Raw genomic sequence first — 22,215 nt, 5'->3', positions numbered from 1 at the left:
TTGTTTTTTTGTTTTTTACCCACAGGTACAGATGACGACTGACAGAACCCTTTCTACATTTTGATATGAGTATTGGCTTTTTTTTCTCTGGCTGGTGGTAAGGGTTGTGTTTGTGGGACTCTTAAGGTCATTAGTATTATTATTATTGAGCTTTACAGTGCTTTTTTTGTAGCACTATAAAGCAGTGTCTCAGCAGGATATGCAAAAGTTTCAACTCAATGGGTTGTTTTTGATTTGTAATTCGGTTGTGTCGGAAAAAAAGAGTTAACCGGACATTAAAAAGAAAAAAAAGAGATCATTACAATTCAATTTTTTTGCCCCTGTGTGAGCTGTGTCAGAAAAAAATTGTGTGGCATCACAAAAAGATAAACAGTGTTTCAAATACAAAATTTAGGAAGCCTAACACTTTCCCAGCATAACACCAATGAATGAAGCAAACACCACAGGATCTCTTAGTCAAAGTGCTAGTTGATTATTTGGCCCACATCGATGGGGAAATATATAGTTTGGAATATACTGTGTATCTTTTGTGACGCCAGCCCTGGGATATTTATGACATGCATTATGTATCCGCGTAGTATTGAAGTGAAAAAAATATTCAGACTTAAGTGTTATTTTCTTCTTACGCAATAGAAATGACCGTATATGTCAATAATCATCAGGCCTCATTGTAAGTGATGATGTAAATGAAGTGGTGACAAACAAGAGAAGAGGCCCTCCCTTGGGCTGAGGGCAAGCGCAGAGCAGATGGAATGGCCTGTCAGCGAATATTACTCCGATAGTTCGGGCCAGATGCCTTTCTCTTTGGTCTCTTTCTGGACCTGTCCTCTTTCCTGAAATCAACAAAACAGGGCTTCGGCCTTATTCTAGATGTACTGTTTCAATTGCAACAAAGAAATGTATGCTTGCCTGTTCCATTTTTACCCCCCACAGTCTTTTTTCTTCGCTCTTTTTCCATCCATCCATCCATCCATCCATCCATCCATCCATCCATCCATCCATCCATGTTCCACCGCTTATCCGGGGTCAGGTCAAGGGGGCAACACTTCTTCCTTTATGACCGGTAAATAGAGAGCTTCACCTTTTGGCTCATCTCCTTTCTCACCAGACAGGCCGATACAACGTCCGCATCACAGCAGACGCTGCACCGATTCACCTGTCGATCTCCCGCTCCCTCTTGCCCCCAAGATACTTCACCTCCTCCACTTGGGGTAAGATCCCATACCCGACCCGGACAGAGCACTCCACCCTTTTCCGACTGATGACCATTGTTTCCCCAAACGCTTCACACTCGGCTGCAAACTGCTCCAGTGAGTGTTGGAGATCCCGACTTGAAGAAGCCAACAGCACCACATCATCTGAAAAAAGCAGAGATGCAGTACTGAGGCTACCAGACCAGGCACCCTCAATGTCTGGGCTGCACCTAGAAATTCTGTCCATGAAGGTTATGAACGAATCAGTGATGAAGGGCAGCCTTGGTCGAGTCCAACCCACGCTAGGAACGAATTCGACTGACTGACGGCAATGTGAACCAAACTCTGACATCGGTGATATTGGGACCGAACACCCCGTTTCAGGGGGTTTGGTACCCCATTCTCCTGAAGCAACCCCCCCCCCCCACCAGACACTCTTGTTGTCTTTTTTTAATAGCTCTTTGTTCTCTGCCCATGTCTATTTTTATCCAAGCGTTTGCAGGAGGAGTCAGGGAAATGACGAGGCTTGGGAGATTTGCTCATCTCCATGGCAACTATATTGCAAGCCTTTATTGTCAAGCATCGTTCTTTTTTATGTCTCTCATATACTCTTCGTGTTTTGGGGGTCTTATGTCATTTGTGAGTCCTATTTGACAACACTTACCCTCCAAATCAGGGGTGGTAACTCCGATCCTCGAGGGCCGCTGTGCTGCATGTTTCAGATGTTTCACTCCTCCAACTCCCCTGGTTCAAATAATCAACTCACCAGCAAGCTCTGCAGAAGCCTCACAATGATCCTGATCATTGAAATCAGGTATGTTGAAGGAGGGACACATGTAAAACATGCAGGATAGCGGCTCTCATGGTAGCCCTGCACCCCTGATCCAGATGGTGGACATTCTTGTGTGTTGCCTCTCCAACCCTCCGGCACGCTTACTCCAGGATCCTCATGTTCATCAACATGAAACATCCCGCCCCGCGAGTCCCTCGATGAGGGGACGGAGCAGTCTGTTTCTCTCAGAGGCAATGGATGTGCTGTTGTAGGGCCATTCTGTACACCAGTGCAAGCCTCACTCGTGAGCACTCACTCTACATGCAATGCAGTTATGAGGCCCGCTTTCACGAGGAGAGAGTCAGCTTTGTATAGTTCAGTAGGTGGGGGGGGGGGGGGGGGGGGGGGGGGGTCCCATTTTTCCCCCTTCTGTGTGCTGGACGCTGCTGAGAAACGTAGCTTGACAATCACTGCAGCATGGCACCCCCTTTTGACATCCGCGCTGTACTGCTTTCAGGCGAAGCGATTGGAATATTTGATATAATTTAACCCTCTCATAAGCTGACTGGAAATGTTTTCCCGTATGAAATATTTTTTGTTCTTAATCTCCTGCTGCCAAGCCTAAATTCAAACATAACCCTCGTGTCTCTGCTACATCAATTTAAGCAGCGCAAACAAAACAGCATCCACTTGCATTCCTCACACAGTCCCCAGCCATTAGTCATCTCATCATTAAAATATTTTCAAGCTGTCTTCTTGTGAAAGAGGGCATTCTATTCTACTTGTGGGGGATCCTAGTGGTCACGTGGCCATGTGACGCTACAGACTCACAATGGAGGGAGGCTTCTGAAGCTTGAGGAGCAAGAAAAACCCACACAGAGATGTAAAGAAGAGGAGAGTCATGGGCGCTATATGATCATGAACATGGAGGCCGGGGGTTTCCGTGTACGCACACCAATGAAACGTGAATGGAAGACAGGAATATATTAAGAAAACAGCAGAGTGGTACATGGCCTCATGTTTTTAATAAACAGCAGTTGTAGCTCCTTGCAAAGGAAGAACAAATAAGCTCGTCCCCAGACTGACAATGCCAGGGGAGATAATGAAGTTAATTCCGCGTCGCCTTTCGTGTCACCAGTAGCCCCAAGGAACTAAGTGCTCACCTGTGAGCCTCCAGATTGCCTGGAAAATATGCCTTTCACTGTTCAGACTGACCCCTCCTCTCCATCACCTAGCAGGAGGGCAGCAGGTGGACCCAGCAGGACCAGGTGGAGGCATCATCTGTCAAACTTCCAGGGATCTCCCACGCATGCCAAACACAAATAGAAATGCAATCAGACATAGTCCAAGCGACAGTACTTCAAGCGGCTCACCACCGGCAAGTACTATAATCACTGTCTAGAGCCGTCTTTCACAACCTTTGATTGTGCCAAGCCACATATTGTTGATTGGAAAATCTCACGGCATACCGCCCAAAAAAAAATCGTACAACCCATTGGCAAAAATTATGGAATCACCAGTCTCAGAGGATGTTCATTACGATTTTTTTTTTTTGGTAGATTTTGCAGAAAAAAAAGCAGATCACAGACATGACGCAAAACTGAAATCATTTCAAATGGCAACTTTCTGGCTTCAAGAAACACTAAAGGAAGTGCGGAAAAAAATGTGGTACTCAGTAAGCGTTACATTGTGAGACCAGGCAGACGGGGAAAAAAATATGGAATTCAATTTTGAGTGTGACAAATGTAAAATCACCCTGGAAATTTCCATTCCCCAAACTAACACCTGTAACAGATTAGATTTGTTGTTAGTCTGCAGTAAAACAGGAATGATCACACCTTGGAGAGCTGTTGCACCAAGTGGACTGACATGATTCTTGGGTTTCACACAAGAAGTCTCAACTGAAACAAAAAAGAGGATCATCAAACTTCTTAATGAAGCTAAATCATTACGGAACGTTGCAAAAGCTGTTGGCTGTTGACAGTCAGCTGTGTTTAAAATCTGGTCCAAGCATTAAAAAAAAGTGTACAAACACCACCTCTGAACAAGTTGCATCGAAATTGGTTGTGCAATCAAAATAATTTCACCAAGATAAAAATATATATACAGGATATATTTTTTGCATAACATTGACATTTCAGACCATTCTCAAATTACATGACGGACATCGTCACCATGCCCTCATGCAAAATGTGATCTCCTGTTTCTTTCTCTCTTGAATGTACTGTAGCCTGTGTGTTGCCTTGACGTGAAGTGAGTGACAGTCCGGCAGGCATTCCACAGCAGTATCTGAGGTCATCATACAACCAGCCCCCACCCTCCCTGAAATATAACATAATCAATACTGGCAATGAGATGCAGTGTAGCAAGTAGTCCATCAATACCTCCAGGCAGAAGGAGGTAGATTTATAAATCAATCCTGTCTTTCACATTCTGATTGTCCAAGATAACTCCGAATATACCATAGGCGCAAGAGATCATGTCAGCAGCTTTCTTTTTCCATTTTGCACCCCAATATAAACCAATTTCTAAGAAAACGACATCCGCATAATTAGCACAATTAGCATAAAAAGTTACTCCGCTAATGGAGTAGAAATGTAAAATGTCCAGTTGTGCCAAACTACGAGCATATGGGTATCCGCTGTATTCTTGGAATTCTGTGAAAAAGAAGTTACGTCACTGCATCTTAATCACACTGTTCTATGCATTTATTCATCAAATCTGAGTGATATGAGTCTCTTTGCTGTACAGCGCACTGCCCCCAGGAGCGCAAATGGTGCTAGCAGAAGCACCACAAAAGGGTGCAGTTTCAAAAAAGATTCAAATTCTAATTCAAACAAGACGAAAGGACAAACGGTAATTACAACAACTCGATACTAGATGAACTATAACCGAGAAACAAACAGAGAAAATATAGTATCGAAAAGCAGTGCGATAAAATGGCACCTTCCTTCCGCTTCTGCTACACTTAAATACCCAGCTGATTTAAAGCAGGGGCGACGTAGGAGACTCCGCCCACCAAAGAGACTGTCGGAACAAAAGAAAACAGCAGGACAGGAAGACAGACAGGAACATGAGGGAAGTGTGTGTGCACTCGGACTCCCCCAGGATTGTCCACATCTGCACAAATCAGCACAGTTATGTTAGCACCGTTTTTTTCCCCGGTCCTGTCAGATGGGATCAGAAGCCACAAATGTACCACAGTTTGTTGGTTCCTCACAGGATCTTTGCCACGCAGAGCTCTGCCCATGGGACAGGCGATACTTCACACATCTCAAAATAGTGAAGCAATCAGACAAGTAGATTGCGCAGACACGTCTCTATTAGAGTAATCCTCATTCTGCCGTTCCTGGAACGAAAAAATGAGAGCTCTAGTTTACAACACATTTGCAATACCTTTATTAAACATTTGTCATGTAGCGAATAGATTTAATGCAAGCCTTAACTCCCCATGACAAGCATTCCCTCTGTCTCTTTCTCTCATGCTGTACAATCCGTTAGCTACTCATGTCTTGTCTTTGCTTGATAATGTACAATGTATGAAGTGTTTTACTCGGGTTTGAGAAATGCAGAATCCTCGGCACGTTTTTGTTTGACAAATTAGTTTACATTTGGTTTGACACCAGTAGAGAAGGCCTGGACTTGCCTGGAGAAATAGACCCTCGTTTTCTGGCCAAATGCATGAGGCCTGGCACGCTTGGCAAAATATGGAAGTCCAAATACTGACCCTGTGGGGACGACATACTAGCATGGAGCCCCGTGCCTGCCTTTAATATACTGTACAAAGTGAATCATCTATATAGGCCTCCATCTATACCAAGTAAAGCATAAACAAGCCGCAGGGAAGATTCTGTTGCTAAATTAGCGGCCACTGAAGGTCACATTACGGAAGAATGCATAATCAGGCTTGTGCTTAATTCAACACTGACCGTCTCAGAGAGAGAAGGCAAGTCATTTGTGGAATAGAGACTTCTTACTGAGGCGGTCCCATATTACTTATTTAAAATAGTTACTTCCTAATGAATCCACACATTTGACAATATCAGGGGTATTATTTTAATATTTTTTTGTTCCACAACATTACGGAGAATTAAAGTGATGAGTTCATTGCTTTTATTCTTTATAAAAGGGCAGCACAGCTGCTTTGAGATGGCACAAGTCCCTTGGCTGAAGCCAATTACACTTACACACATACACACACACGCACGCGCACACACACACACCCCCAATCCCCTGATGTGCGCTCTGCAGCTGTTCCTGTTCAGGTTGATATTTGACTGCGACGACTCAGGCCAGCTTATAGTTTTCACCACTGCAGGAAAAATTATTTACCCCAAGGAATGTGACGTGAGTAACAAGTGTTAAACAGATTGCATTCTTAATGTGTACGAAAATGAATGCATCAAAGTAGGAATTCTTTAACTGACATTATGTGACTGGATAAATCATGAAAATAAGACTACCGCAATGATGATTTTGTGAAAAGTTAAGGGAACATCAAAATTACTCATCTTAAAGGAGAAGTGTGACTGCACGAGTATAAACATGGCATTTGGATTTCATTTGTGGAATATAAATTTAGCTGTTTCCTGTGTTTGGTCATGTGATGTTCAAAAACTGAGCCATGATTGGTCGTTACCTAAACTCTGAGCAACTGTGATGTCATTTTCAGTTGACAGCAAGTGGCAAAATGGTGGCGACGTGTGGTGGAGGAAAACGGGTGGATTTTGCTGCTAAAAATCATATTCCACACAATCATACTGAGAATACCAAGTTTAGACTCGTGGTGCCTGCCGCATGGAACATTTTTTTTACTTGATTTTAAACCCCTTTAAACTTAGCACCACCTTTTTTTCAGACCCTTTTATACCCAAAGTCCCGAAAAAATACATAAATAAGTACCTGGGATTGAATGCGTGGAGTCTGAAAAGACATGGAAATATGTCTTAGGGCATGAATAAGTGACATTTTATGAAGCTATCTATCAGGAAAAGCAACATATATCAGCAGAATTATTCCAGGTTTTTTTTCCAACGTTGCTATTTAGAGTTCAGCGCAAAATCTTAGAGCCCATTGAAAAAAATGTCGGGCTAAAAAAAAGTTCCGCCCAAACTTTAAAGTGTCTAAAATAATTAGCCCATGTAGCATTAACTGTCAACACTGCTTAATTCTCTCCTCACCGGGACAACGTCTTGATTCATTATCTACACAGAGGAACAAAGAGACGACAGCAAAAATCCATAAAAGGGTTAAGTACTGAATTGAAAGTGGCAATATGCCACTATAATTGTGCATATGTTAGCGTCACACATGAGAACTGTTGGCATAATTAGCTTCTTGACAACTGGGCAGATAATGCTGCCTTGTTGTTTCTCGTATCATCTGAATTGTGTCACAAGAAAACGACTGATGCCTCTGCTTTCTTGGATCGTGAGCGTATGAGCTGGATAATGTAGTAGTGGCTTGTTTGAACAGGGAATGTCATCTATTTGCACAGCGCACGCAAACATTGGAATAAATAGACCTGGCCAGTCTTGAAGCGTACAGACAAGTGTTTGAACTTTTAAAATGAAAAATAAAGGGAGGAATAAAATGATGACTTTGAGCTTGAACTCACCAATAGATTTTTAGCAAAATGTATACTAGCATTGTTAGCTAGCCGTGTTTGTCAGGGCCGTCGGTTTCGTCAATCATTTGATTAAATCGTAAAAAAAAATGACTTTATATAATACAAATTGGGCCTCATTTGATGTCTCACAGAAGCATTTTTTTCCAAGCAACGGTGGGGAAAAAAAAAAAAAAAAAGGAAAGCAAATGGTGTGCAACTAAACCTTTTTAAAAAAATGCATTTTCGGTTGTGTGGAGCAATAATACAACACGATCATCTGCAGCCCGGCTTGCATGACTGCGTTTCAGTCTCCGGTGTTTCTTTTCAATCCGATGTGATGTTTTCAGGTTGAGAAATGATACAGTATATCTTCCTGTAGCATTATATACAGTACACCATTTATCCCTCACAACCCATGTCAGGAATGATGAATCTGTTCTATTTTCACTAACCCATGAGATTTGTTTTGCATATTGGCACAACAATTAGGGACGTCAAGGAAAACATTTCTCCCTCACTGTAAAAGCAGGAACTGAATAATACTTGGATAATGTATGAATGTGTTTGAGGAATACAATATTCATAATCTGACAGGAGGACAGTAAACTGGTTGGGGCGGACGCTTAGGGGTTTACAGCATTTTTTTTACACTTTTAGTAGAGCAAATTCAATAATTTACACTTTTTAGTGTGGACTTCTTGTGGTCCACTTTTTGCTCATTTTCAGTATGATATCTGCTCTTTTGAATTCGATTCGGTATAAATATCCGGGTGCGTTGGGGGAAATGCTGCGTTTGTTCATTTGTGACTGGATTGGCGAGGTATCAACAACTCCTTCCCCCTCCCACTTTTTACTTCCTTGTGGGAATGTGTTTGAGCAAGAGAGGCTGTGAGAAGCTTCCCGATAATTAATTTGGAGGGGCACTATGGTCCACTGAACAAGGCCCACCCGTCCCATAATATATGTGCGGTGACAGCACGCTTAACAGGCATTGACTGTCTCCACTATTGCTCTTGTGGAAAGGATCTACGTGAAAGTTTTATGATGTCATCCCAAGGGTTCGGACAAAATTGCTATTAGGACTTAAATGTGAGCTCTGCCGACAGACCACTCCTGATTTGTTGTTTCTTTCACAGGAGGGATTTCATCACTGTCGAAATATACTCAACGTTGAAGGACAATGTTGTGTCTTGTGTGATTTAAGTGAGGATGGGTCAACTCAATCAGAGGAAGGAAAAAACAAAAATGTCGCTAATGCCAAAGGCGCCACAATAAAATATTTCCGTTTTTGGCAATGCCACTGTCATTATTTTCATGTAAATGCTGTGAAAACAGTGCCCAGTCGTGAACGAGGACCAATATTGACAATGCTATTGACAATGTGATCAATTTAGCAATTGATGCATAGGTTAGAACTACAAACACAATAATTTTGTCAAAGTATGTCCCCTATCCTTGGAAACAAATGTTGATGTTTATTGACTGCAGCACAAATTTATTAGTTAGCCCTCAGAGTTTTGGTGTGATGTCATCCTGTAAGATGAAAGGTTTGATAACGGGTGTGTATGAAAAGAGATTCGGTGAATATGATGAACATGCCCTTGACCTTGGCTGTCGGAGCAGTAAAAAAAAGATTTATATTTGCTCTTGGCTTTGTGGTTTGACTTTGATCAAATGTTATTTGTAATACAGTTTATTGTAAATCACAGTGCAAGGTCCAACAACAATAACAACAACAAATTTTAGGCTTTACAGGTTTCAAAGCGTCTCAGAAAACACTCATCATGAGCTATCACAAACACAGTTGTGCTTTTTGCGCACATTTCTTTGTTTTTAACATGAAAGGCAACTGGACCGTCTCAATAACGTCGCTCGACACAATTGCGCGGATTCTGTTTTTCATTTCTTCTGGGTCAAGTCACTTGTTGTGTGTCTCGGGGCTCAGTTGATCAAACGTCCCTATTTGGTATGCCATAGAAGTTGACTGGCAAACTCGAGGCTGAGAGCACCATGACCCTGGGCAGACACTTTTAGATGTTATGTTGTACTGGCAGATAGTTGGATTTCAATATAAAACAGATATTTCATGGGGAAAAAAAATCATTTGCTGTCAATGAAACGCCACAGCCTTGCCCCTTAAAAAGATTTACCCTGATTGAGATTGATGCCCTGCTTTTATTGATGGATTGGCTGCGATGAAGCCTTCGCTCATGTGAGGTAACATCGATGTCACAGTGGCCTGCAGATGTCTCTCTGGCTCATGTTCCTGCCCCTGTGAGTGACCTTTAGTGCAGTATCAGCCAGGGACATATTGTACAGTAGAAAGTCTGGAGTGCGGCAGCTGAGCTCACATTGTTCTACGCCGAAGTGCATCCGTACAATAATTTATTTTTGCAGCTGAGTGTCTGTTAATGCCCAATGCTCTGCGACTACCCGCTGGTCTCGTGGGGGTCAAATAGTCAAGCTGCATGGCTTCACTATAAAACACGGCACAGTCTCCATATGTGCTCCAGCCGTGGCGTGGCAACGGGAGTCACATTTAGTAAAAGTTCAATCCGTAGTTCATTCAAAAGTAAATAAGCGCTATAGACAGCAGCGAGGCCTGGAATTTATGACATGCAGCCACACAGGCGGCATTGTTTTTGTGGTTTCATTTATAATTATCTTCATTACTACTACTATCATTTAAGTGTTGTTTATTTGCTTTTCTGTCAGGACATACTCCCGGTCAGCAAAGGTAGCATTCATTTGAATGAAAAATTCATTTTGTCTAATTCATTCATATTTAAGTCTTGTTCATGCTAATTATTTGTATATTCATTCTTGTTTTAATTGTAATGGTGGCTATTATGAAGCTCAAGTTTGCTTTGGCGGTGTACGCTTTTACATATGCTTCATAATCCTTGCTTGCACTAAAATGTTATTGCCATGTGTTTGAAAAAAAAAATCACAAAAAGTAACTATATTGGTATTGGTATGGGAAAAAAATGGGCCAACAATTAATTGGTATCATATCGAATGAACATTTTCTGCTTTCGGCCATCACAAGTTAATAAGATCGTAAATTAATTTTGTAATTTTGTAATAAAAATGTTCTCTTAGGCAACCGGTTCAGGGTGTCCCCCCCCGCCTACTGCCCGAAGACGTCTGGGATAGGCTCCCCCCCCCCCCCCCCGCGACCCTTGTGAGGGACTATAAAGTCCATTTCAGTGTGGTTTTCACAAGTATGCATGTGTGTTGGTGGGGGCTTGTTGGAGTGGGATGGTGACATGAATGATGGGGTTGGAAGGCAGTCTCCAAGTGCCCACTTCACGGCGCTTCAACCTCTTGCACGGACTGCAGCATATCAGTTTCTGCTTCTGCCATGTCAAGGATTGTGCACCTCTCAGATGCGGGTTTGAAAGGGAGTAGCAGCTTCAATTTGATGCAAATCAACTTGGCTGTGTTCACACCCACAACAGGGCAAAACTCCCTCTTTTGAATCCACTCCGCTTTTCCCGCTCTCGCACACGTTTGCAAAAATACCAACACAAGGTCTACCCTGCCTCAGCACAAAGTGAGACCGCGCTTCACCCTAGACTTAACGTAAATATTCGTGGGCATTTCACTTACACTGACATTCCATTGCACCCCAACAGTGACAGTGTTTTATAGTTTCTATTAATAAATAGTGTCGAATTTATTTTCACATTTGCCAATTACTAAACATAAAGATGTGAAGAAAACAACTGACTACTGCACAATTAATTAAACACATTTATGATTGTGAAAGTTTGACCAATTGACATTTTATTTTTCTTTCCTGTGACATTTCTTTCTCCAAAATTGAAATGAAACTGAGGTCAGCCAGTGAGATTGTGTACGACCCTTGAGCTTCAAATCCACTTACCTTTCCGTGAACCAAAAGAAGCAGACATTATTCAACTGAAATCACCTTCCACAGGCCCCCGCTGCATGTCACCATATGTGCCTGGCCCTAAAAATTAATCGTGTCCATGCATGGCTCATTTAGCAAACCTGATATGATCACTTGACATACCTGGCTGACATTGTCACAGAGCCTCCCACTGATTTTCTTAATGACATACTCCTCTGTGCTGCTCTGATTAGCTATGACAGTTGCCTAATCTTGTAACTTCTGGCAACTGTAAAGCTATCTTGTCAATTAAATAACCCACAGCAGAGGATTGGGTCCCACAAGGAATTACTAGTAAATTATTATGCATTTATGGTCTGCTCACAGCTGTATAATTACACTTGACCGCAGTTCCTCCTACTGTGTGATGAGGGAGATTTCTGAAGTCCACCTCTTTTAATTAGCCTTGATGAGTACGGCTCAGTAATGGACCCAAAAAGTAGATCCATGCGCAGGTTCAAATTAGGAATCGGGAAACTGTACATATAAGACGGACAGCAGACGGACATTCAATGAAGTGAATATAGTTAGTTTCAGAACCCCTTTTATTCTAATAGGACAAAAAAAATACTATTGAACTTTTTCTTTCATAATGGACGTAAACACACACACACACACACACACACACACACACACACACACACACACACACACACACACACACGCACGTGCACACGCGCGCAAAAATCAAGGGCCATCAATTTTTGTTTCAATGCATTCACAGTGCTATTAATCCTTTTAATGTATTTGCTTATACTACAGTGAGCACCTGCTCCAAGATGGCTCCCCCTACAGTTCCTTGCATCACCAAGCCAAGTCCTCTGCGAGCACTTAAAAGCTTTTCGATGCATCTCAAAATATTTATGAATTGAAACACCGTTATTTTTCCTTCAGCTACTGAGTGCTATTTGGCGAAGGGCTACACACGCCAACCAGTGGAGTCATATTTGCAGACTCAAGCAGAGACTCCATTTGGGCAGACTCAAGTATTGACTCACTATTAGGAGAATGCCTAATGGCACTATAAGAAGGTTGTTGGATTAACAGCATACGGTTGATATCGCACCTATTTTAAAAATCACGATTGTGTAACGATAGGGAGGAATGAGTATTGCACGGTATAAGTGGAGGTGTGTGCAACCGTGCATCCATTTTGTGGATTTGACGACAAGATCACAGCCTTCGACTCCTACTTTTTTAGCTCAACTGTGACGCTCATTGAATCGGGTCTGTTTCATATTGTAAATTAATCATTCTTTGCTGGAATTGCGTTCGGGAGAGTGTATGTACGCATGCAGGTGGGTGTGCATGCTCTCTGTTCTTGCAAAGGAAATGACGGAACAGGGTATTATTTTCCACCAGCACCCTTCAGACCTCATATTTTGGAATTAATTCATTCCGTGGCTTTTGCAAATTGCATGTCCAATGCCAATCACCGGGCTTTGAATTTGAAAGATTATGAGCGGCGCAAGAGGGAGGCAGCATGTGCGAGGGCGCAAGGTAACCATGCCTCAGACTTTACGACTGAGGGAAACATTTAAAATAAATGCAGCCATGTTCACTGGAAAGCTGCTGCTCTCTGAATTTTAAAATACCTTTGGCACCATTGTTTTGTTTCCCCCTCCTGTGTGTATACAAGCTGCAAGCAGTCACGCGGCTGTTTCCATGGCAATATCTATCTGTGTGAGGAATTCATTAACCCTTTCTCATTGGAGCTCTGTGCCGAAATCCCACGTTGAATACCGTTAGGAAATAAGGGCTGGATGCTAATGTGTTAATGTGTGCTATTTTTACAACACATGATATTATTTATGAAAGACGACATCTAATATTCCTGGAAGTAGAGGGGAATTCGTGTTCTCTTTGGCGCTGGTATTCTTTGTTTCTATGCCAAGCTCCGTTGTGCCAGGCTTTAGACATTTTCATTTCAAGGACAGCAGGAAAAAAAAAAAAGTATCTTTTTTTTTCAATGCAAATAACATGACTTGTTACATAAGTTACCCATTTGCCAGTGTCAAGACCAAAATTCTTTCGATGATGAAGTCTCCAATGAGACATTTTGTGTGACTCGTGTGACACCATTTCTCCGAGGTAAAAATGTGGTCGAAATCCAAATGGTAGGACCTCAGGGACGTTGAACTTCCTGATTCCACTTCTAAGGGCACAGAAATACCCAGTGAGAATTGAACGTAACAGTAGTATGACACATCTAACCTTTATTTTGGCTGATTAGTGTGATCCAGAGCCCCTTGGGCACAAGCTGCTCGTGCCATCATTATTGATTCTTTAGAAGGAAAAAAAAATGGCCTGATTTCACTGATTTCTGTCAAGGGCCAACACTCCATGGTCAATCAGGACATTCATTTCCAATTACATCGGAACGGTGGTACTCGGCGTTAGGAGCAATCAGACTCCTGAGTTGAACAATTGCGCATGAAAACCAAGTAGTAAATGTTGAAGCGGTGCATCTGTCATTTTTATGATTCTATTTAATGGTCACAGATGGATGTAATTCGTGCCACTCTCGGGTCATAAATAATAAAGAAGATTTCCATCAGACATCCTGGAGTATACGTATTAGGCATTTTTTGATCAATACTAGGCAGGAAATATACGATGCATCATTCTGGCTGTTTATGTGATTGCAGAATAATGTGATGTGATGGAATTTTTTTTTCTTTGGTTTGGAAAATTTGATGGAACCCTATTTTCTGGGGTTCGAGAGTATCCTGTCTGAACTTCTTGCAGCTATTCGCAACATTGTATTGCAGTTCAGCTTTAACCAGCAATACCTGAGCAGCACTTTGAATGGGCTTCTTCTGGTAGCTTAGCAACAATTGCTGGGAGCCTGCTTGGATGTCGTGCTTCGAGCTGCGCGCTAGCTGTTCAAAGCCCCTCATCTCATCATCATGCCAACGAGAGGGCGCGGTATACGTTGTGGTTGAACCTTCATTTTTCTCTGCACGAGGCACAGTCCAAAGGCTGCGCTGATTTTGACCTAGTCCTGTGTCCACCGCAGAAGAAACGATCATGTAAAAAAAAAAAAAAAAAAAAAAAGATAATGTCGCGTAGTTCAACGCAAATACACAAATGCAAGACAATTCAGCTGTCTCTAAAGCTCTCATTGACAAAACCATATAGAATCAGTGTCTAAAACGAAACCGTCTTTGTAGGTGTTTTGAATGGTAACGTGAGTCACTATACTCCCATTTTAAGAGTACGGTTTGTATTAGTCTGGAGACACCTGCTGCATTGATTGAATGTCCAACGGTGACTCAGCGCATGCACTTTCATTGTCTCTGAGGAATAGCTTTTCTCTACCAGCATGCAACTCAGGAGAGAGAGTGGTCAACTAGTATTAAAATAAGGTAAAACATGAGGAATCAACAAAAGTCTGTTCATCATTTTTTTTACTATTATTATAGTCGGTGGGTGTACCTAATAAAGTGTCTTTGTAGTGCGTGAGATTTTTCCATGACAAAATCACAGATGCAGAGTCTCATCAATAAGTCAATTAACCATATTGGGCCCCGTTTTTGTGCCCAGCACAAGTCTAGTGCAAAGTGGGGTGTAATTATGTGCATGGGTCAGTTTCATGGCATGACGTAGTTAGAAATGGGTGTTTGTGCTGTGCGCGAGGGAACACAACTGATGTCATTTTCGGTCAACAGTAAGGCTAGATTCACACCACAGGTCTTAATGCTGAATTCATATTTTTTTTGTGTGTATAAGCATTCACATTGCATATTAGATTCAACCTCTGTCTTGTGTGTGACCCAAACGCATCCCCTCAGAGACCCGAGATGACATCACTCACAATGTAGTGTTTAAACAATTTGATGTGGTTCAGCATGTAGAGGAGGAGCAATGCGAAATGAGGTGTAAATATTTTGGGGAAATGAGGCGAGGCTTTTTGATCTTGGGAGACATTTACTAAAGATGACGTCACGTCATTGTCACTCCTAACAAATGAGCCGTCTGTGTGGCTGAATTACGACTATCACCATAAATGTCCACGTCATGCTTCATGTTTCAAGTGGAGTTTAATTAAAGTCAAATATCAAGTCGACACTGTTATTCAAAACAGCTTTGCAGATTTGATCACCCAGCTCAGTTCAGACGATTATGAAAAAAAAATCCGTAACAGGTCGCATATGGGCAAAAAAAATCCGATCTGGGTCGCATTTGCCTGCAGTGTGTACCGTACCTAGCATAAGTGGCAACGTGTGTTTTTAAAGGTGTTAATTGTACAAGTTATGATCTTCATGATGGACAAAATATTCACTTTTTACTGCTGAAAATGACTAAATATGTTTAGTACCCCTTAAAAATTTAACTAATTAAAGAATAAAGTCTAATCTTTCTTCTGGTAGGTTCCATGTTTATGGAGCCATAGAAGACAATATTTCGTTGGCCTTGCCTTCGACGAAAGGTCAAAATCCTCTAAAAAGCATGGTGGTACCCAGTGGGTTGGCTGTGATGCAAATGGCCGCGGTCAATGCGTTGGATTAATTGATTTCTGCAGTGATTCAGAGGGTTCGATGCTAGTTAACTGTATTTGTCCTATTTATGAATGAAATACATTGACGTCCACCACACATCGGCAGAGCGCAGCCTGGATCAAATCCATCCAAAATCACATGACACCACCTGCGCCACAGCTTGGACCTGGTTTCGCCTGGTATCAAGTCTCGTCTACTTTCTGTAACCAAACTGTCGGACACGCCGAGGGCATGGAATAGAAAACCCCCTCTGTCTGCCGGAAAGCCAAACAAGGTGCAGTGCGGTCTGCCAAATTCCCCAATTTGGTAAACTGGATTATTGCCAGTACGAAGATGAAGATATGCCTGATTTTACGCGAGGCGCATGTGTGCCTGTCTCCAAAAATAGGACCCATTATGTTTCCTAGAGACGACCAGGTTGACTGACAGACGTGAATAGAAAGAGGAAAAGCGAATGACTGGAAGACACCAATGCATTAACCATGTGATGCTATTTATATCTGAGCAACAAGGTTGACCCGGGAACTCGCATGTTATGCAACATGTGAATGAAGCAAAGTCGGAGAGAGCATGGCACATGCGTGATCTAGAATCCCCATATTATAAATTCTGACGACAGTTAACGAATTATGACAGGAAGTGCCAATATCAGACAAAGTGACCAGGTACATCACAAACATTCTCGTGGATTCTCTTTGTATTCAGTTACACTGCTGTTGTAGCGCCAATTTTCTCCACTGTGACATTCTGTACTCAAGAAATAGTTTCACATAAAAAAATAGTGTTGAACAAGTACATCCATCCATCCGTGATCCAAAACGCTTATACTCACAAGGGTCGTGGGCGTGCTGGAGCCTGTCGCAGCTGTCTTTGGGCAGTAGGTGGGGGACACCCTGAACCGTTTGCCATCCACACACATAGACAAACAACCATTCACAAACACACTCACACATTTTTTTTAAATAACATTGTAGCTCATATTACAGAGATTTTAACTGGTATAATATTAAATGGATTGTCGACTTTTGCTGTGATTGGGTAACTTTTGATATATGTTATCCCAAACAGTGGGAATAATTTAGGACACAAGCAGCTTTGCCTACTCCACATTAACATTTAAATTTGTGAATATAGCTGTGGAATGAAACCCCAACTACTTGTACATAATAAACCAGTTTCAGCCTTTGGAAAATGGTTTCTTGTTGTGTTTACTAAAAACTATTTTGTACATCAGCATGACCGTGTTTTCTTTAAGCACTGTTACTATATTTATTTCATACAAAAATGCTTAAAAAGTAGGAGCACCTCGGTAGTCCTAAATAGGTATTGATGTACCAGTAAATTTTACAAACCTCTCCCTTGGGAGGCATTACATGAAAGTGTCGGCTTTTACCCAGATTTGAATCACAACAAACTCATTCCTTAATGTATTAAAGCAGCTGTCGTGCCCTCCTCTTTTGCATCCATCCTGTGTTTTTACAAACTTTGTCCACATCGGAAAATACCACTTCTCAAACTCTGAGAAGCATATTAGAGGTATAACTGAGTATACCTTGCAGACTTTTGGCTCCCTGGTTGTGATCAATATGTATTATTACAGTATGCTGGAAGTGAGTGTTGCAAGCAACGTTATGGTGCGTACAATTCCTCCCAAAAATCACATCATAGATAACACTCACTGGCATTGAAGTGCAGATGGTGGGCTTTGAGCACTGTAGCACCCGCACCCTTTTACATTGATGCCCAAAGTGCCCGTTTGTCAATTTTCTATTATTATTCTGATTATTTTTGCATGTGCATGTCTTTTAAAGCCTGTCTGTGGCTTTCAACGGTAACGTGTTTTTATATATATATATATATATATATATATATATATATATAAGAAGACCATGAGTTGCATTGTTTTTGTCGCAGCAAGTTCAGGGATGTCGGTTGGTGTGCGTGCAAGTTGAAAGTTAATTTGTTAGCAATTTTCAACTCAACTCAACTCAACTGTATTTATAGAGCACTTTCAAACAGCCATCGCTGCATACAAAGTGCTGTACATGGAGCAAATTAACATATACAACAAATAGTAAAGCAAATCGGTAATAAAAACAGTAGAAAGCACCGAACAGCAAGACCAAGAACAATCTAAGTCATGCTGAGTCAAATGCCAAAGAATACAAGTGAGTTTTGAGGCGGGTTTTGAAGATGGGCAGCGAGGAGGCTTGCCGAATGTTCAGTGGGAGGTCATTCCAGAGAGAGGGACCAGCAACAGAAAAAGCAATGATCAAGTTCCGTCTTGTCCGGTCGCATCGCTCTGTGTGAGTCGTGCCAAATGATGTGGATCACCATAACGAGCCGGAATGAGCATCTTGACCGCCAAAGAAAATCATTACGCTCCACTTTTTGGTTTTTAACTTTTGTCAACAGTTCCAAGAAAGAGGTCTGCTGCGGTTTGTTCTGTATTTGTAAATGCAAAATTATGAATGAAGCACTTACATTCTATAGGTAAACCTCACGTTGTGGTCACATGGGCATAACTGCGTGTACCGTCTATCAAGAAGGTTTGGGTAAACCCAGCACTGTCACTGAAATAACATAAAAACTGATGAAACCAGATCAGGCATATTGATGAGTCAGAAAGATCCTGGGAGAATGTCTCATATGAGATCAAACATGGAGCTTTTGACATGCTACTTGATGTTTCAAGTGTTCCCCTTTTCTTGTTTGCTCATGCTGTTTCGTCATGCACAATTAAATTGTGGCTCAATAACGTGGACGGAGGCAAATGGATGTTGAGAAATTCCGGCAACAGACGACAACTGTTGGATTTGAAAATAAAACCTCCATGAAAGTGTGACGAGGAAGAGTCCGCTGATGATCCACAAGAAGAATGTATATATAGCGGCCCTCTAGCCAGTTTGATTTCCTGTCCGTCTTATTGTGAAGACCCCTCCTCCTATTTTTTTTTTCAACAAAATGGAAACACGGTAGATCAGTTGCTGTCTTCTTTTGTCCCACTGACACCATGCACGGCGGTTACAGGAGCGGGTCTATTCATTTAAATGAGCCTTTGCGCATAGCCTTCGAATCACCACAACTGCATCAGTGCCGAATGAGGTTGCTTAGCAACTGGACAGCAAAGCGATCCCAGAAGAAAACCTCCTCCTCTGTATAAAACACAAGCTTGTATTCTACTTGAATGGTGGTGTGGCGCTTGCTTGTTAGCCGTTGCCACCAAGGTTTTGTTGTTTACACCCGTTCACGGAGACAAATTGAAATACGTCACCGATGTTTTCTTGTGGACGCCATGCGTAAAGCACAGATTCCGCGCGCGCGCGCGTGTGTGAGTTGGGAGGGGGTTGGGTTGGGTTGGGGGGGTCTTTCTCTTTCTATCCCCCCCCCCCACACACACACACCCTCCTCCCCTTTTCTCCTCCCCATTCCAGCCGGATATTTATTTTCATTTCGGAGCTGAGAACTTTTAAAATAGATGAGAGGTGAAGAAGTGGGGGAAATGCACGCCATATCTCTGGATGCTTGGATCGCTGTCAGTCGTGCGGTGGTTCAAGGAGGAGACGAGTAGTGAACCGCGTTAAGGTGTCCAATCGCCATTTGAGGCTGGACCTGCACGGGAGACAAGTGGACTTCATTAATATCTTCGCAACTGTGAGGGGGAATCTCGAATACACGCTGCGTTGTCATATTAGGGGAATTTCTTTCTCTGAGAGCGGTGATATATAGGCTGCTGTGACGTCTGCATCAGATATTACCCATTTGCTTACTGCTTCCCCCCCCCCCCCCCGCCTCCCCCGTTCCTCCCGAATGTGCATTTTCCCCTCAGTGACTTTGCGCTGATCTCCATCATCATCTGCAGCAGCGACAAGAGGGGGCAAGCGGGGAATGAAGATTTCATTTTTCTTTTTTTGAGTCCACCGCTCCCAGCTCAAAGAAATAAAGGTTGAACGACAGCACGTCTGGTTCCCGTGTAGCACCGCTGCCGCAGCTGCAAACATGCCTCTTGTGCACACTTGGACCGGGAAATTTCATCCACCGATTTGAGACTACTTTCTGTCTGTTTTCTCGACATTCTTGGCATCGCGTTTTGGCATTTTTTTTTTTTTTATATTTAGTGCGTGCGGTTGTTTTTGAGCAAGATGTCCGATCTGTTGGTGTTGGTCGAGGGGCTCTGCGACCTGCACGGATTTCCATAGCGGGGGCCAATTATTAAGATTTTTGACACCGAGAAGCCTGCTTGAAGACGTCGCATGCGTAGATGTAGGCTAGTTTACTCGACATTGAACCCCCATTGCCCGTTTTTTAGTTTGTGCATTTACCGGAGGGACCACTGGACTGGTTGGATTATAGATACTAGAAATAAGGATTTGTGGAGATGTTGGGTCGTCAAGAAGATAAATTATGTGGAATTTTCTCTGCTCTGGCGGCTTTGTCCTTCGCATGCTTTATTCAAAGGTAAGAAAACGTCGCTCGGGAAAAAAAAACAACCTTTCACACCAATCGATGTGATTATCGGTCAATCAGAGGCTGGGATGTGACAAATCGCAATAAAGAGGTGCCCAGGCCTGCTTATTAGAACCATTGCTTCCAACGCGCGCTATTAGACGCTGCCGTGGCGCGCGCCATGTGTGCACCTCCTCGATACCAAAATGCAATGTTCACAATTACGTGCATTATAATGCAATATTTCCACCTAAAGAGGGAGACCTCGTGGAGGCGGGAGGGGGGGGCTGCAGGAGGTACTGATGAGTTGATTGCATCGGCCTGATTTTTTTGATTGATGTGGGTAAGAAAATCACGTTTAATATCAGCCCTTAAAGTTCCCAGTGAACATTCTTGCTTTATTTCCATATTACATATTGAACATTTGAATATTATTGACTGGCTGGTGGTAAACGGTGTATCAATCAGAAATAGATAGGCAAATAACCCCATTGGTCATCTTCTACCTCAGTCAGAAAGCACTGTGTGAGGTTTTTCAATTAAATCTTCACCTTCAAGTGTTTCCACTGAATCATATAAAGCATAATCACAGCAGGCAGAATCCCCCCGACAATTAATTTTGTCGTTAAAGGCAGTGATGTACGGTGTATCCCTTGTGGCCTGCTCTTTTGCCTTGTCTGCAGTCACCCACCGCCTCAAGAATCATCTCTTAAGGCTCGATTGCATCTTTTGACATCTCATTTAGAATATATTCCGGAATTGGGAGGGGAAAAAAATAGCCAGGTGGGCAATCTTGTCAGTTGTCATACAGCTCCCTCTTGTTATGATGCCCTAGGGTGTCCAACCCACAGGTTCTGTGTGAGCATCCAGCTTGATGAACAGCTGCACTTCCTATCCGAGCTAATTGAGCAGCGTATCCCCTCACTAAGCCGCTGGCTATAGTCTTCCTACCAGGGGAGGTATTTTTATCCCCCACCCCGTTCCCTTGTTGCTAAATCCCATTCCACACCTACCCTGTTACCTGGAGCCCCCGGTCTTCTTTGAGGTGATGCAGGTCATGGACGAAATGTTAACCTTCCTGTTGAGTGGCAGGTTAAATATTTTTAAGATAAGATAAGATAAGATAACCTTTATTTGTCCCACACTGGAGAGATTTGCAGTATACAGCAGCAAAATTAGTTTTTTTTTTTAAATTAAAACATCTGCTAAACGTATAATCAGCATATACAGTGCACCTTGTAATAATATATTTCACACATTTTGCAAGCTGTGTTAATTAAGATTTTTGTTTGTTTGTTATTGTTTTATTTTTTTTTAACACTTTAGGGGAATTAAACATGCCCGGAAGTTCCGGAGCAGTCTTGTTATTCCTGAGAAGCAACGTAACGGGAGGGTTAAAGATGTTAGTCAGGCGAGTGCTGACTAAATGATGCTCCCGGGGATATTCTGTCTCCGCGCTCCGGCCAACCTAACCTGTGTCTCGACAGCATCGTGTGAAGTGGTTATTGTAACCCTGCATGCGATTATGCAAATGCAGCCTTATGACTGGAACATTTACTATTTTGGATGGCCTGCTTCCATGAAATACTAGACAGCTGCATATTCATTGCTTGAACCGATGACATAAATATACATGATAGCGAGCTGTATCAGGGCCTGTGCATGTTATGAGATGGTCGAGTGAAGCTTCAGCACTCACTCTGCCCCGAACCACTCCTTTAGGAAGATAAGGAACTCGCCGATGCTTTGTTGTTGTTGCTGTGCATTTCTCTTCAGTT

The 22,215-nt window shown here is 42.4% G+C and overlaps 1 protein-coding gene across 3 annotated transcripts in view; it reads left to right on the top strand.

The window, feature by feature from the left end:
• Window positions 1-22,215, top strand: part of gabrb4 (gamma-aminobutyric acid type A receptor subunit beta4) — a 148,392-nt gene that overhangs the window by 86,314 nt on the left and 39,863 nt on the right. Inside the window, exon 1 of one of the 3 annotated variants that reach the window (XM_019858652.1) lies at window positions 19,458-20,449. The exons of the other annotated variants lie outside the window; for them this stretch is intronic. Coding sequence (XP_019714211.1) covers window positions 20,370-20,449 — 80 coding nt within the window. The 5' untranslated portion in view covers window positions 19,458-20,369. Of the gene's footprint in view, window positions 1-19,457; window positions 20,450-22,215 lie in introns of those variants that run through there. 3 annotated transcript variants of the gene reach the window in all.

Source organism: Hippocampus comes, unplaced genomic scaffold, assembly GCF_001891065.2.
Source record: "Hippocampus comes isolate QL1 unplaced genomic scaffold, H_comes_QL1_v1.1 scaffold66, whole genome shotgun sequence".
In the NCBI taxonomy this organism is placed as follows: Eukaryota; Metazoa; Chordata; class Actinopteri; order Syngnathiformes; family Syngnathidae; genus Hippocampus; species Hippocampus comes.
Note: the sequence above shows the minus strand (reverse complement) of the source record. Positions and strands in the feature narration are given on the sequence as shown.